General features: G+C 55.2%; 1 protein-coding gene across 3 annotated transcripts in view; it reads left to right on the forward strand.

Annotated features, from left to right (window-relative positions):
- The window catches only part of LPCAT1 (lysophosphatidylcholine acyltransferase 1), a 42,562-nt gene extending 28,164 nt beyond the window's left edge, over positions 1-14,398 (forward strand). For all 3 annotated transcript variants that reach the window (XM_017849574.1, XM_017849576.1, XM_017849575.1), the window contains 5 exons: positions 2,108-2,233; positions 2,705-2,858; positions 6,134-6,232; positions 10,193-10,334; positions 11,966-14,398. In XM_017849574.1, coding sequence (XP_017705063.1) covers positions 2,108-2,233; positions 2,705-2,858; positions 6,134-6,232; positions 10,193-10,334; positions 11,966-12,150 — 706 coding nt within the window. In that variant the 3' untranslated portion in view covers positions 12,151-14,398. The remainder of the gene's footprint in view (positions 1-2,107; positions 2,234-2,704; positions 2,859-6,133; positions 6,233-10,192; positions 10,335-11,965) is intronic.
- Positions 14,399-15,432: the final 1,034 nt, after the last annotated feature.

The raw sequence follows: 15,432 nt of genomic DNA on the forward strand, positions 1-15,432 counted from the left end.
CCCTCACATGCCCCCCCCCTCCCCCTCTCACACCGCCTCCCCTTCTGCCTCCCTCAGCACCTTCCATCCCTCAGGGTCCCATTCCCCCAAAACTTGTCTTTGCAACCAAGTCCTCCCACCTGGATTTACCCCCACCTGGACGCCTCCCTAGTGCTTCCTCCTGCAAAGCTCTGTCCAGTGGAGCTGGAGCCTCCCCTCTACCAGGCGGCTGCCAGACCTGAGCTGCAGGAGCCACCTGGGAGCCACATCCACCTGAGTCCGCCGGCCCCACCCCCAGGCTCCTGCTGCAGCAGATCGGGGCATGGCTGGGAACTTGCCTCTCCAGAGAGCCCAGAGGGGAACACAGCCATGGCCGGGCCAGCAGAGTGTGCCTGGCTCTGACCTTCCGGTCACTTTGTTCACACTCCGCTGACACCCTGCAGATTCAGCTGGGCGGCCCTTTCCCTCACATTCCCATCCTCTCCCTCCCAGAGCGTGTACCCGAGGGTAAAAATGGATCCGGCAGTCTCTGTCCCCCAAAGCTCCACACAACCGCACCACAGGCCGCTCTGAACAATACAAAAAGCTGAGTTGGTGCCAACCAGGGGAATGCATTCCCACCTCCAAGCCCAGCACCTGTGACCCGGATTGCTGCCAATACCTGCTACTTTTGGGGACTTGGGAGGAAGAGAACACATTTTACAGAACTCAAGGAGAGATCACCTGTGGGCCTCACTGATTATTTTAGAGCCCTCCATTTCAAACGGACTCTGAGGAACCTGCACCTTTTTTTAGGGTACGAGAGTGCCATCATTTCCATTGTAGTAATTCGGAATTCTCTTAAAACCCCACTCTGAATTACCAGGAGCTGTGTTCATCCCATCAGGGCCATTGGGGGGTCTACCACCATCAGCAAAACCCCCACCAAGGAACATGGGAGGGAGAAGCAGCCTCGGACTCCTGGGCCTGGGCGGGTGCCCCGTGCAGCACCACTCAGGGAGTGGAGTTGGTCACGAGCAGAGGGACCCTGGCGGTGCCTCCTCCCGGCTGGTTTTCCAATCCTGTAGCGGGTCCTAGGAGGCAGTGCTGGAAGCACGTTCTCCTCCCCTGCCTGCTGCGAGGACAGCGGCACCCCAGGGTGGCAGAGCGCACACATCCTTCCCTGACCTTGCTTTTCCTCTGGGATGAGGCTGAGCTCTGTGTCATTCAGGGTTCTGAGATGAATGACACATGTGCAGTGCTGGCCTGGAGAGAGGTGCCACCCAGGACAGGCCATCAGGAGAGGCTGGGGATGGCCCCAGGTGTGGCTGGCGGAGGTGGGTGTTCTCCCAGCCAGAGCTCCTGGTCCCTGGCCCACCTGGAGTCACCTGGCGGAGGTGGGTGGTTTCCCAGCAGGGCTCCTGGTCCCTGCCCACCCTGGAGTCACCCTGGCCGGAGGTGGGTGGTTCTCCCAGCCAGGGCTCCTCTGAGATTCATGGCCAGCCCCTCAGTTAGGCTTGTCCTTCTTTCCTGTGGATAGCCTGAGACTCTCCTGTTCCCAAATGGTGATGCCTACTTTTGCCAAGGGGAACTTAAGCGGCTCTCAAATAGAACTGGAGAGGTACCAATTTCTCATCACCTGAGCATACACGGCACGGTCAGGGCAGCTCTGGGAGTGAGGGCGCCCCCCGCTTCACTCTGCTTCATGTTACTGTGCTTCACAGACAGTTGCTTCACATTTGTGGCAACCCTGTGTTGAGCAAGCTTATCAGCACCATTTTCCAGCACCGTGAGCTCACTTTGGCACCTCTGGGTCACATTTCAGTAATTCTTATACCATGAGCTCACGTTGTGTCTCCGCATCACATGTTGGTAATTCCCACAGTGTTTCAAACTTTTTCACGGTTCTCGTGTGATGGCAGTCTATGATCGGTGACCTTTCGTGTGACTGTTGTCATTGTTTCAGAGCACCCATATGAGAGTGAAGCTCATCGATACATGTGTGGCTGTCCCAGCAACAGGCCATTCCCCTGTCTCACTGCCTCTCCTCAGCCCTCCTCTCCCCTGAGCCATCGGCGGCTACTCCGGTGGGGCGGTGGGAACTGGCCGCCATGGGGCTGGGCTGACGGGGGTGCTGCCCTCCTTGCAGGGCCTTGGGCGTCTCCGTAACTGACTACACGTTCGAGGACTGCCAGCTGGCCCTGGCGGAAGGACAGCTCCGTCTCCCCGCTGACACTTGCCTTTTAGAATTTGCCAGGCTCGTGCGGGGCCTCGGGTGAGTACCTGGTTCTTCTTACTTGAGCATTAGCTAGAACCCCTGCTGCCAAGGCCTGGCGGGGGCTCCCTGGGGTTGCAGGGCGGGGAACTAAGGGAGTAATTATTAATGATGTTTATTCTGGCTTTTGCTTGGCTTTTTTCAAACATCAACTTCAGCCTACATAGTGTCTTTAAACCCCTTAGTGCCTGGCACCAGCTGTCTGTGTGGATGGCGCCCCAGGAGGGCCACCCTGTGTCCTGCGAGACCTGCCCTGGGGAAGGGAACGGGTCTCAGGGGCACAGGCACCTGGCATGACACTTGGACAGAACACATCTCACACCTTCCAATTAGGAAAATGCCTTTTCTTGAAAACTAGCTTGCTGCTGCTTCTGTAAATAATTCTAATATTTTGATGCGTCTTACAACTAAATCTAGTGTTAGCATGCGCAATTTTATTGAAAAAGAAAGCTTTCCCTCTCTTTTGTCTAGGCTAAAACCGGAAAAACTTGAAAAAGATCTGGACAAATACTCAGAAAGTGCCAGGATGAAGGGAGGAGAGAAGATGGGCATTGCGGAGTTTGCGGCCTCCCTGGAAGTCCCTGTTTCTGACTTGCTGGAAGACATGTTTTCACTGTTCGATGAGGTAGGGGCTGTCGCCTGAGGAGCGGGGTCTCCACAAAACCTCCTGCTTTTTGAAGTATAAATTGTTCTCATTCTAATATAAATATATTTTCACATGAATTTGAAAGCAGAGAAGGGAAACCACCCCTCACTACCCACCCCGTCATTTTGAGGGTATTTGCCTCCTGTGCTTTTAAATACATGTACACATTAGACGTTTAAATTACCCTTTACTGATGAATATGCCTGTGGTTTGGGGGTTTTTGTTTGTTTGTTTGTTTGTTTTTGAGACGGAATCTGGCTCTGTCGCCCAGGCTGGAGTGCAGTGGCCGGATCTCAGCTCACTGCAAGCTCCGCCTCCCGGGTTTACGCCATTCTCCTGCCTCAGCCTCCCGAGTAGCTGGGACTACAGGCGCCCGCCACCTCGCCCGGCTAGTTTTTTGGTATTTTTTAGTAGAGACGGGGTTTCACCGTGTTAGCCAGGATGGTCTCGATCTCCTGACCTCGTGATCTGCCCGTCTCGGCCTCCCAAAGTGCTGGGATTACAGGCTTGAGCCACCGTGCCCGGCTGGTTTGGGGTTTTTTTTTAGTCTGATTACGGAGTCCAACAATATCAAATGGTGACACCCAGCCTAGGGTCTCCAAAGGGACCCCCTGCAGGGCCCCTGCTCACCAGAGCTGCTCTTTGCAGCGTCAGAATTTCTAATAATGCGCCCGTCCTCTATGATGGGCTTAGAGGCCCCCCGCCAGCCTGTGGGTGTGGGAGGGCTTCCTCCTGGTGCAGCCGCCCACTCCCCTCTGCCCTCCACATGTCATCCCCAGGTCCTTGTAATTGATGAGGCATTCACGGTCACGCCAGGTGGGCCTGAACATGTGGGCAGCCTTGGGGTTTTAGGAAGGTGCGAGGCGGTATGCAGGGGTGGGACAGGCTGCCATGGCGAGCCACAGGTCGGCCAATCCTGGTCTTTTCTGGGAGTCAGTGTCACAGCATGGACACTTATGCTGTGGTCCTAGAGGAGCCAGTGACACGCCAGGTATATGTAGAGGGCTCCTTCAGCCTTGACTGTCCCGCTACAGCGTGGGATGCCCCGTGTGACAGTGCGATATGTGCTTTGCACCAACATGGAGCAGCTGTAGTGCTGCCCTGGGTGGAGCCTGGGCAGGCAGGAGGCCTCTCTGGCCAGAGAGCAGGTGAGGAGCACTCAGGGCAGGGGGACTCTGGCCAGAGAGCAGGAGGTGAGGAGCACCCAGAGGCAAAGGAAGGACTCCCTGGTTGGAGAGAGCAAGAGAAGATGAGGAGCACCCAGGACGGGAAGGAGGCCGCCCCACGAGTGTGCAGAGCGTGAACCAAGGATCACAGTGTGTGGCTCAGGGCATTCTCCCACACGCACCAAGAGGGCCCCCAGCCATGGGCCCTCTGCTACGGGGCAGCTGGAAACGGTGTCTTGTATGCGAGGCCTGCCTGGTGTCCATGCCACAGCTGCAGCTGCGTTTGCACCCAGGGCTTTACCACCGTGTTGAAATTGAAATGCGAAATAGTGAATGCTGGTTTCACAGGCAGCATTCTGAGGTAACTTATGACACTGTGCGGTTAATTTTTTATTTTCTGCAATTTCAAATGCACATGATCTTATGAGGTAGGAATATTCTCTGTTTATACCCAGGACTTCAGACCCCCAGCCCAAGGCCTTCCCAGAGCCAGGGACTCGTAGTCATTTCCACCTGCCAGATACCCAAGCCCCAGTCCCGGTACCCCATGCCTTGCAAGGGGTGTGGCATAGCGCAGAGAAAGCTGTCAGTTCCCTCAGAAGACCCTCAGGGACCTGTGTGTGCCTCACCCCTAGCACCTATGAGCTGTGTTTGACACAAGCGTAGAGGGGCAACTGCTGGTCAAAGTCCTCCCTCTGCTCCTGGATGCTCCTCACCCCTGGCTCTCTGACCAGGGAGTCCTCCCTCTGCCCCCTGAGTGCTCCTCACCTCACCTCCTCCTGCTCCGACCAGAGTCCTCCCTTTGCTCTTGGGTGCTCCTCACCTGCTGTCTGGCCAGAGAGTCCCCCCCATCCTGGGTGCTCATCACCTCCTGCTCTCTGATCAGGGAGTCCTCCTGCCCCACGTGCTCCTCACCTCACCTCCTCCTCTCTGACCAGAGTGTCCTCCCTCTGCCCCAGGTCCTCCTCATGTCCTGCTATCTGACTAGAGTCCTCTGTCTGCTTCTGAGTGCTCCTCACCTCCTGCTGTCTGGCCAGAGTCCTCCCCCTGTCCTGGGTACTCCTCACCTCCTGCTCTCTGGCCAAAATCCTTCGCCTGTCCTGGTGTTCCTCATCTTCTCTTGCTCTCTCCAACAAGGGAGTCCTGCCTTTGCCTCTGGGTGCTCCTCACCTCCTGCTTTCTGGCCAGAGTCCTCTCCCTGTCCTGAGTGCTCCTCACCTGCTCTTGGCCAGAGTCTTCCCCCTATCCTGGGTGCTCCCCACCTTCTCTTGTTTTCTCCAACCTGGGAGTCCTCCCTCTACCCCTGGATTCTCCTCCTGCTGTCCTCCTGGAACCTCCTCCTGCTCTCTGACCAGGGAGTCCTCCCTCCACTCCTGGTTGTCCTTCATCTTCTGCTCTCTGAACAGAGTCCTCCCCCTGTCCAGGGTGCTCCTTACCTCCTCCAGCCCTGACCTGGGAGGTTCTTTCCTGTGGCCTGGGCACACCCTGCAGCCACATGCAGACCGTCCCCATCATCATCAGAAGTGCAGACCCTGTCAGCCCTGACCTGTGCCTCTTACCACCCTGCTCACTCACATCACCATGTCCCTGGAGACGCTGGGTGTGAGGAGTTACTGAGAATGGTCAGTGTGGGGCCGACTGGCTTCCACAGCTGGCCCAGGCTGCGTGTTTAGCTCCACCTCACAGCTCCGGGTTCACCTTCTTTCTGCAGGATGGATGGGTTGCCATAAACAGACTAAATTCCTAGAGCCCAGAAGCAGCCTTGGTGCTTGCGGAGTTTTCTCAAATGCAAGTCTCGGCAGGTGGCAGGCACTGCATTGCGTGTGCTTTGCTGAGGTGCTTCCTGTGGCAGCCTTGTGAACTCTGGGAATTCATTGTAATGACCCCAAAAAGTGTACGCAGCACAGTGACCTTGGAGAACCCACTTGGTGGAATGTCCTTCCAAGATTGCCTTTTCACGTGGGCAGACGTTCCCGAGTGAGAGCGGGACTGGCCCTTAATTAACACCAGGAGCCGTGGGAAGCCCTGGCATTTCTCCAGTGCCAAAGGCAGTGGCCGAGCTGTGGCTGAGAGCGTCTCTCCCCACAGAGCGGCAGCGGCCAGGTGGACCTGCGAGAGTGCGTGGTTGCCCTGTCTGTCGTCTGCCGGCCGGCCCGGACCCTGGACACCATCCAGCTGGCTTTCAAGGTGAGTACAGAGTTCACATGGATTTGACTGGGGATAGGACAGTGCAGTCATGTCAGCACCACTGTTCATTTCTCTAGTTCCTTATAATATCAGTTAATTGATAATTTGCCCAACTGCTATTTTTACATAAGCTTTTTGTGCTAGCTGTTGTTTGTAAAATGCCCAAAAAACTCCCAGATCTATTTCTTGCTGAAATTAGCAATCCACATTCATCAGAAAGGCATGGGTGAGGTTCTTCCTGGGTCCTGGGGCACCTGGGTGGGGCTGGTGGTGTCACATCCCATCAGACACTACAGGGCACCTAACACGGGCCACACGCCTCGCCCTCTCTCCCCCTCGGACTGTGGACTGCTGAAGAAAGCATGGCTGAGGAGCTGCCCGCCTCGGCTAACCCCAGGGGCTACATGTCAGAGCCCAGTCATTCACCACTGGCGGAGTCTGGGGTCCCAGCCCAGCTGCAGACTCCTGGGAAGCCCTTAGGACTTGCCTCACCGCAGGGGGTGGGGGAAGGGAGTCGCTGCTCCCTGGGGGCTGAGTGGGGTCTAGGTCAGGCCTGGAGGGTGGGAGGCTAAGTAACCCTGAGGGTGTGGCCTGGCCTATGCTGAGGCTCCAGCAGCACCAATGCGAATTTCATCTGGGATAGAGCTGGGCCGGCTTTTCCTGTACAGAGGCACAGTTTTACCAAGGCTTCTCACAGGGTGTGACTCACATCAGCCAGACTCTTGAGGGCCTGATGTGTGAGTCAGGAAGCTGCTTGTCTCTCACTGCTCCAAGAACTCCCTTCTCTCGCTTCTGACGCCAGCACACCCTCTCCATAGCAACACTGGGGAATGTCCCCACATGCAAAGGTGGCTTGTGGGGGTCACCCCAGGCAGGATGAACTGGATGACCTCAACATTTGGCGGCCCTGTGTAAGAACGCCTGACCTCCCCGCCTCCTCCAGGCCTAGGCAGTCTGCCTCCTAGAGCCCCTGGTCTCAGCCAGGCCCTGTGGCCTCACGGCCCCCACTGGCCCTGCTTTCACCATGCCCTGGTTTTTTGGTTTTTTTAACTTTTTTGAGACGGAGTCTCACTCTGTTGTCCAGGCTGGAGTGCAGTGGTACAGTCTTTGCTCACTGCAACCAACCTCTGCCTCCTAGGTTCAAGCGATCCTCATGCCTCAGCCTCCCAAGAACCTGGGATTACAGGCTCATGCCACGGCACCTGGCTAATTTTTGTAATTTTAGAAGAGACAGGGTTTCACCATGTTGGCCAGGCTGGTCTCAAACTCCTGGCCTCAAGTGATCCACCCACCTTGGCCTCTCAAAGTGCTGGGATTACAGGCATGAGCCACTGCCCCCTGTTCCGCTTGCCCCACCAGCCCCTGCTCTAAAGCTACCAAGTATCATCTGGAATCGAATGACAGTAGCGGTGGGGGTGGCATTGCCTTGTTTCTCAACATAAACAATGGGCTTTGGAGCCCGACTGTCCCCCCCGCAGAGGCCCCGCCTGCAGGTGGGCAGGGTAACTGGCTGTGGTAGGGTTGAGGATGCCTGCCGGGGGAGGACAGTGTGCACGGGGTCCCTGCTTGGGGTGGGCCGGGAGGTGTCTGGTGAACCAGGCAATGGGTGAGGCCCAGGCTGCCCTACAGTGACCCCTAGGGGCAGGATGGGTGATCACGCCTCACAGGCTTCCAGGCGGGCTGATGTGGCTGCGTCTGCGTCCCCGCGACAACGCCTGGGTCCCTCCTCACCTCCACCCTCAGCAGCTCTGCCCTGACAGGAGATGCCCTGGCGCTCTTCAGCTTACCTGCCTTCCTCCCACCTTCTTGCGGGCTGCCTCCCCGTGTCCCTTTCTGCAGCCTACACCTTCCATGGCGTCATTTCCTGATGTCATGGCCACTGTGCTTTTCTGCTGCCCTGGAAGCCTGGCACATTCTAGGGGGGGCTGTGTGTAGCAGGAAGGGCTTCCACGGAGCAGTCTCGTGGGAGAGAGCATGGCAACTGTACCAGCGTGCTGCCCTTGGGACATACAGATGCAGGACGCTGCCTCCCAGGCTGACTGTGGCCACAGAACTCCTAGCACCTAGAACCCCAGAGGCACACACCAGTGCTTAAGACTTTCCAGATATGCAACGCACAGACGTGCTTCATACGCCTTGGGGCCCCTTGTTTTTGTTCTTTTTCACTATTACTACTGTGTAAAACCTTGAGATGTCCTGGTAAAAATTCCAGCGGCTCAGAGAATGGACAGTGAGAACCTGAAGTCTGTTGTCTGTAGTAGCCTCCGTCCTACCTCTGCATTTCCCCTGTAGCATCTACACCAGGCTGAAGGATGAAAGTCCGCATCTGCAGTTCTCGTGTCCAAACGGACACAGATGTCAGGTCGTCCCCTCTGAAGCAGCCTTGCAACCACTGGGGGGCAGGAGGCACTGCTCCCTGAGGGCTGAGTGGGAGCCGGGTTGGTCGAGGAGCTGGAGGCCATGGCCCTGGGGGTTTGACCCGGCCTGTGCTGAGGCTCCAGCAGCACCAACGTGGATTTTGTCTGCAGATGTTTGATTCAGGAAATCTAAAAGCAGGAGAGAAACGTAGACCACAGAAGACAGGGTGGCTGCGTGCACCAATGCTGTGGGATGAGGCCCGGGGAGGGAGGGTGGAGGGTGAGGATGGGGCCCCCAGAGCCTGCGGCAGTAGGCTGCGCGGGTAGAGGCAGAGCCTCGGGAAGAGGGTGTGATCCCTGGGACAGCTTGCCAGGCCAGCAGGCTAGAGGCGTCAGCGTTTCTCCCCTGAGCACCATGAGGAGGAGCCGGGTGAGGTGAACGCGAAGCCCCTCCTTGAAGAGAGGGCAATGCCCTTCACATGCAGCCTGCTTCTCGGAGCGTGGAGCGAACGCTCACAAGATCACCGCGCACTGGAGCAGAAGAATGGGAGGAGGGGCTCGGAGTCAGGGCGACGGCCCTGTCGGGAGTCCCGGGAACCACAGGCCCCAGGCAGAGAGGGCGGCGGGGGATAGTGCATCCCCAGGTAGAGGACTCGGGGCAAGAACCAGGTAGAAGAGCTGGCCCATCTGAGGGGGCAGGGAGGGGTCTGAGGGAGCCCAGGGGTTGGAGCGGAAGGACAAGGCGGCGTCTGAGACGAAGGTGCTGCCACAGAGCCCGTGGGCCGGGCTCGAGCCTCAAGGGCTGGGGCAGGATCCTGCACCCCACAGGGAGCCGAAGTGTTTCCGAGGAGACAGAGGGACGGGCAGGCCCTGAACAAGGGGTCTGGAGGATCCCCAGATGACAGGGTCCGTATGAAGCCAGGAGGGGAGCGCCGTGGAGCTGTGGGGCGTGGGCGGCAGGTGCCTCGGCCCTGGTCCCTGCACAGAGAGGGCTGGAGCCTCTGCCTCCACAGCTGGAGCAGGAGGAAGAGAGGAGGCGTCACATGTGAGGCTCAGGACAGAGCCCGAGTCCTGGTTTCCGCTCCCCCCTGGGGCCCTCCCAGGTCCTTCTCGTTTCTGCTCCTGATCTGCCCTGTCGATTTCTAACCATCGGGGCTTTTTAAATGTTATTACTGATGCTTGTGAACACGTCCGCTGTAGCCTGCACTTAAACGCAGGCAGAGGGCCGTGGGGAGACTCTGCAGCCCAGGCTTGCGCCACGCTCGCCCATGGCCCAGGCAGGTCCCTTCTGTGGCCTCCCAATGGCAGCCACAGGTGCGGGTTGCTTTGCTGAGCTATCACGGGTGGGGTGGGCAGCGTCTGAGTCCTTGCCCGAGAAGCATCTGCTGTGTGTCCGCAAGGCACCTGGAGGGGCCAGATCCAAGGCACAGGGCCCTGCTGCGCGGCTCCACACGGAAGCTCAAGTCCCCTGTGTCCAGCCGCCAACCCTGCAGGTGCCCAGCAGTTCTGAGACAGCGGGGCAGGGCCGCTGGGGTGTCCCTGGACAGCGGGGCCTGGTGGGCAGGGGAGGAGGCCGCAAGGTGACACCCAGCTTGCCTTGCAGATGTATGGAGCGCAGGAGGATGGCAGCGTCGGCGAAGGTGACCTGTCCTGCATCCTCAAGACCGCCCTGGGGGTGGCGGAGCTCACCGTGACCGACCTGTTCCGAGCCATTGACCAAGAGGAGAAGGGGAAGATCACATTCGGTGAGCCGGCAGGAGTGAGGTCCTGCCCGCGGCCCTTGGGCAGGGGCCGGGCAGTGTGGGTGGGGCGAGTCTCTGTGGGAGCCCAGGACGGGAGTGGAGTCCTTGCCATGCCTCCATTCAGCAGGCTGCCCTGTGTATCACAGAAACCCCTGAGAAGGAAGGTTCTGGAGACCTGGCAAGGTTCGTAGGGAGCTTTCCAATCTGATTTGTTTTGGTGATTTATACAACCAAACTCCAAGCCCAGTTCCGACACTCTGAGCATTCCGTGGCCTCAGGCCACGGTGCCTGGAGGTGGGGGATACCCGCACTCAGCCCTCGAGGCCACTGGCTGTGGCCTTTGTCACTGCCGGCCAGGGAGGGGTCTGTCAGGAGAGACGAGGAGGGGCACTGCAGACCACCGTGCCGCCCAGGGTGACTTCCTCCCGAGAAAACTCACCTGTCTGGACGTCTGATGAAGTGACTGGTAACACGGCTGTTTCCAGAGCACGAGCTGTCAGTGTCTGGGAAATGGCGGTTGATATTTTTAAATTGCTGTGCAAAATCCGCAAACCCGAGCCCGGGGCGCCTCCCTCTCCTGCAGTGTGAATGAGCCACGCTGCATCCACCCAGGGCTCCGAGGGCTGCAGGCTCTGGCCTCGTTCCTCACGGTGGATGCCGCTGAACTGTGGCCTCAGAGCAAATGAGAAGACACGCGAGAGCGCTGCATGCAGTGTCTGCGTGGGGTCTGGAGGCAGAAGTGCAGATGTGTGCACTTGTTTCAGTATTGAAAGCGCCTATGTGTGTTTAGTTACCGTGTGTGTGTGTGCACACGTGCACACATGTGCGTGCTTTTAGTATTGAAAGTATGCATGTGTGTTTAGTTACTGTGTGTGCACAGTATAACTATTAATGTATATATAAATATTTACATATGTATTTAATTACACAACTACACGAATACACTCCCATAAAAATGTTAAGTAATACAGAAATGTCTAAACTGTGAACACCCCTTTATATCCCACCTTTAAAGCCAGACTGTCCATGAGGGAGGCTGAATATGCCACTCCTAGCACCAGGCAAACGCATGAGAAGAGACCGTATTACCGATTTCCATGTACTCAGTTGGTTCAACTTGAAAACACAGACAAAAAACAGCCCATGGCATTCCAAGGCACTCCCTGGGTACTAGATTACAAATCCATTTAAGGGTTTGGACTGCTCAGCATGGGTATGAAACTGAAAAAAACACTAACTTAGATATGATGATGATGATGATGATGATGATGCTGTTGATGATGTTTTAAAAGAAAAGGCAGCCAGCTCCTCTGGTTACAGTGCCTCAGAAGTGCTAAGTCCCCAGGATATATCTATCGAATTCAAAACCAGAAGCTTTCTGTAGGTTTTCCGAAAAGCAGGAGTAGCTAGGAGGACACTCAGCCTGCCCTCGTTGTCAGGGTGACTTCGTGCACTGCAAAGAAAATAAGTGCAAGTTCCTGTCTCCACCCTGCAAGCATCCATTTCACAGACGATTCTAACCCTCCCTGAAGGGCGTGAGGTGGACACCCACCAGAGCCCTGGGAAAAGAGCCTCCAAATCCTAGGCATTTGCTGCTCCCCAGTCCATAACCACAGGGGCCTTTGTCTTTCCAGCTGACTTCCACAGGTTTGCAGAAATGTACCCTGACTTCGCAGAGGAATACCTGTACCCGGATCAGACACATTTCGAAAGCTGTGCAGAGACCCCACCTGCGCTGATCCCAAACGGCTTCTGTGCCGATTTCAGCCCGGAAAACTCGGACGCTGGGCGGAAGCCCGTTCGCAAGAAGCTGGATTAGGACCGAGGGTTGCGGAGAGACGCGGCCCCTCCCACGTGGCCATCACCGCCATGAGCCTCTTTGCGAGTGACCTCTGGGCTCCGCTTCTCACTCCTGCTGTCCAGGCACTGTCTTCAGCCCGAGTTCCAAGGGCTTCGGGGGCTGTTTGTATCTTGTTCCTTTGTGAAGAGTCTCTGTTGCAGAACCGGTGCGTACTGTGCGAGAATTGGAGGGCGCGCACGCGGATCCCTCGCCTGGCTTGAACCCCGTGGGGTCAGGTTCCCTGCTGGGCGGGGGGCACCGGTGCCGCCCCGTGTTCTCCCACGGGGTCCTGACTTCGAGTCTCTGTCGCAGCCTCTTCCAGTGGCAGCGTGCACCGGGCGGGCCTCCGTGCACACTCAGCACACGCCTACCACACGGAGCGTGCGCCTGCGTGTCGCTCTGGCACGAAACCTCTGTCTGCCTCTGTGGTTCCACAGCCTGGCAGAGCCGTCGCCTGAGTTTTCAGTGTTTCTACCTGTGTGCTGGAGCTCATGAGTATTTTATAAACTTCCATTTAGGTACTTCAGGAAACATGCAGCATTTTTTTAAAATGAAAATTGTTTTTCTACTTCATTTTTCCTTTTAGGGTCAAAGGATATTTATTTATAGGCCTTTTTTTTTTTTTTTTTTTTTTTTTTTAAATATAGAATCTGAGGCTGTTTGGGCTTTGACTTAAATTTCCATCAGGCCTCTCTCCAGCAGGTCATCCCTCTCCTTCCGTTGGGTCCCCTGGGGAGGTGTGAACTCAAGGACCTAGCCCCAAAACACTTTTTCTGCTTTTCTTAATCCTTTTCCAGTCCTCTCTTTTTTATAAACGTTGGCAGTTCGGTGTTTTTGTTTCGGCATAACGTAATCCACTTCACTGTAGCCTAAACTCCAATCCGAAGTTGAATATTGTTCAAATGAGCAGGGCCCAAGCTGGAAGCTCAAGGCAGCCACCACCATGCCGCTCCTCCCTTGCTCTCAGGCCAGGTCCCTGCTGGAAGCGGCTGCATCTTCCTCTCAGCCCTGGTTTCCATGGTGACTGGCATGACACAGCCACCTGAGTGTGGCTGACCTTCCTACAGAGAGGGGAGCCGCAGTCTTTTGCTTGTGGAAGGAGACGCTGAGCCATGCGGTGCGGAGGGTGACGAGGATGTCTGGTGACAGCTGCGCGGACACCACTCCTCTTTGCAGCACTGCCTCCCGGCGCCAGGGTCGCAGGCATATCCCACTGAGAGCAGGGGTCCTGCCCCATCTTAGAGTCAAAGGCAGAGGGACTTCCAGGCCCTGGGAAGGGGGTATTTTGATGTCACCTGAAGTCCCCATGACGTCACCTTGTTTCATCATTTTTTATGACATAATTAGAAACCCATCCTTCAAGCACAATAATCATCACAGACTTTAGTTGGCTTCCTAAAGCAAAGGCTCCGGGTTTATTTGAAAATTTTTTTTGATTTCTGAAATGAATTGATTTTTATATTTGGGGCATCTCTATAGAAAGTGACCACCAAGGCCAGTAAGTACAGGAAAAATGTTTACTAACTTCCTCAGAGATTCGTGATACGCGTTTCTCCACTGACAGACATTTAAAAACAAACAACCTTCAGCTCTGTTTCAATCAATCACCTCGACTTGTTTCTAGCATGGACACTGCCAGCAGGACAGACAGGGACGGAGTAAACCGAAGTCAATTTCAGGGCTCTCGGTGTGTTGGACACAGAAGAAATTCTAGTGCAGACTTTGGTAGCTAACAGTCATTGATTTTATAATTGGAGAATGCGTAAAGATTCATTTTTCAAGGAGAAGAGCCTGCAAATGGCCAATGAAGGAGGTAAATAAACTAAGATATTCTGAGGGAGGGACCCAGGCCGTCTCCCTTCTGCACGTCTGCAGATGAAGGGTTTTTTTGAATGAAATGCCACTGTGCATTTTCAGAAAAAAATCTCTGATAAACAGACTTTGAATGGATGTTTGTTCCTCCTGATTCTCTTTTCTCTTTGTGGTGACTTAGAGTTGGCGGGTATTCAGAACTGTGAATGTACATAGCATTGAGTTAAATCCCTCGTGCATGAGACGGGATGCAGTGGGCCCCCTAGTGGCCTGGGAGCCAGACCCATGGGCAGGCGGGGCATGGGCCCTGGCCTGCAGGGACCTGCTGAGGTGTGAGGGCAGAAGGAGGGTCACCACGAAGGAACTTGGGATTTTCAGTGGAATAAATAAAACGTAAAGTCTTCTGTACTTGGGAGTGATGTTGTTTTGTGTGGTTTTTTATTAAAAAGACAACAACAGGCTTTGTGAGAGGAGAGCGAATCCAGATGAGACTTTCTTAATGTGGTTCTAGCATGTTTGGAAAACACAAGAATTGAAATTCTATAGAAAAAGCTGTCTTGGTGGCAAAGGGATGCTCTGGAGTGTTTTGGTATTTTGTGGACAGTAGCAGACATTTTAGAGTTGAAACGTGGATGGCTGCCTGCCTGCCTGGTGGGTTGACTTACGTAATTTCTCAGTTGTAAGCACATGCACCTTAAGCATGTTTTGTCAAGCAAAGAGGAAAATGGATCCGGCACTGAGTCCTACTGAATCAGTAAAAGGTTTGGAACTAGAGGTAAAAGACGGAGTTCACCTGTTACACTCCCCAAAACTGCATGTGAAGAATCAAGATTGTGTCTCCACCAGCATCAAGTATGGAAGAAAACTTAAGGAGCAAAGCCTGCAAACGGCCAATCTGCAGGCCTTTCTCCTTTTAATACTTTGAAAACTAAGTTTCAAAGTTCACCATCCACCACTACTCATTTCCCTGTGTACAATTATGGGGATACTGAGAGGGTGAAAAAGGAATCGTTCTGTTGTTCAGGAAGGTAAGTCTCAGACGTGGGCTACCAGTGAGCTGTGCAGTCTGACCTCACTCAGTGAGAGAATATGCACCAAAATGACATTATTTCAAGCAACAGCAATTTTTACTTCTTCATGCTTGTATGCATTTGCCATTTTTAATAAATGAATACTGCCTTTGAAATTGATTAAATATGTCCAAGTTTTAAGTAAAGCAAGGGTTAAAACAAAGACTAGATCTGCACATCTCACTTCAGTGCTGGACGGGGCAGCCGCTGCTAAGATGCAGCTGGCATGAGACCGAGGAGGAGGAGTGTCTGGCTCCAGGCGCAGGCTGTGGGCAGGGTGGCCATGCCTGGCGTGTGCACACAGGGAGGTGCACAGCAGGGTAACTCGTGTGGTTTGGGGCACACGTGTTTGTCATCGGACATGCTCTGCTTCTGTGTG

The sequence above is a fragment of the Rhinopithecus bieti genome, unplaced genomic scaffold, assembly GCF_001698545.2.
Source record: "Rhinopithecus bieti isolate Rb0 unplaced genomic scaffold, ASM169854v2 scaffold_33330, whole genome shotgun sequence".
Classification (NCBI taxonomy): domain Eukaryota; kingdom Metazoa; phylum Chordata; class Mammalia; order Primates; family Cercopithecidae; genus Rhinopithecus; species Rhinopithecus bieti.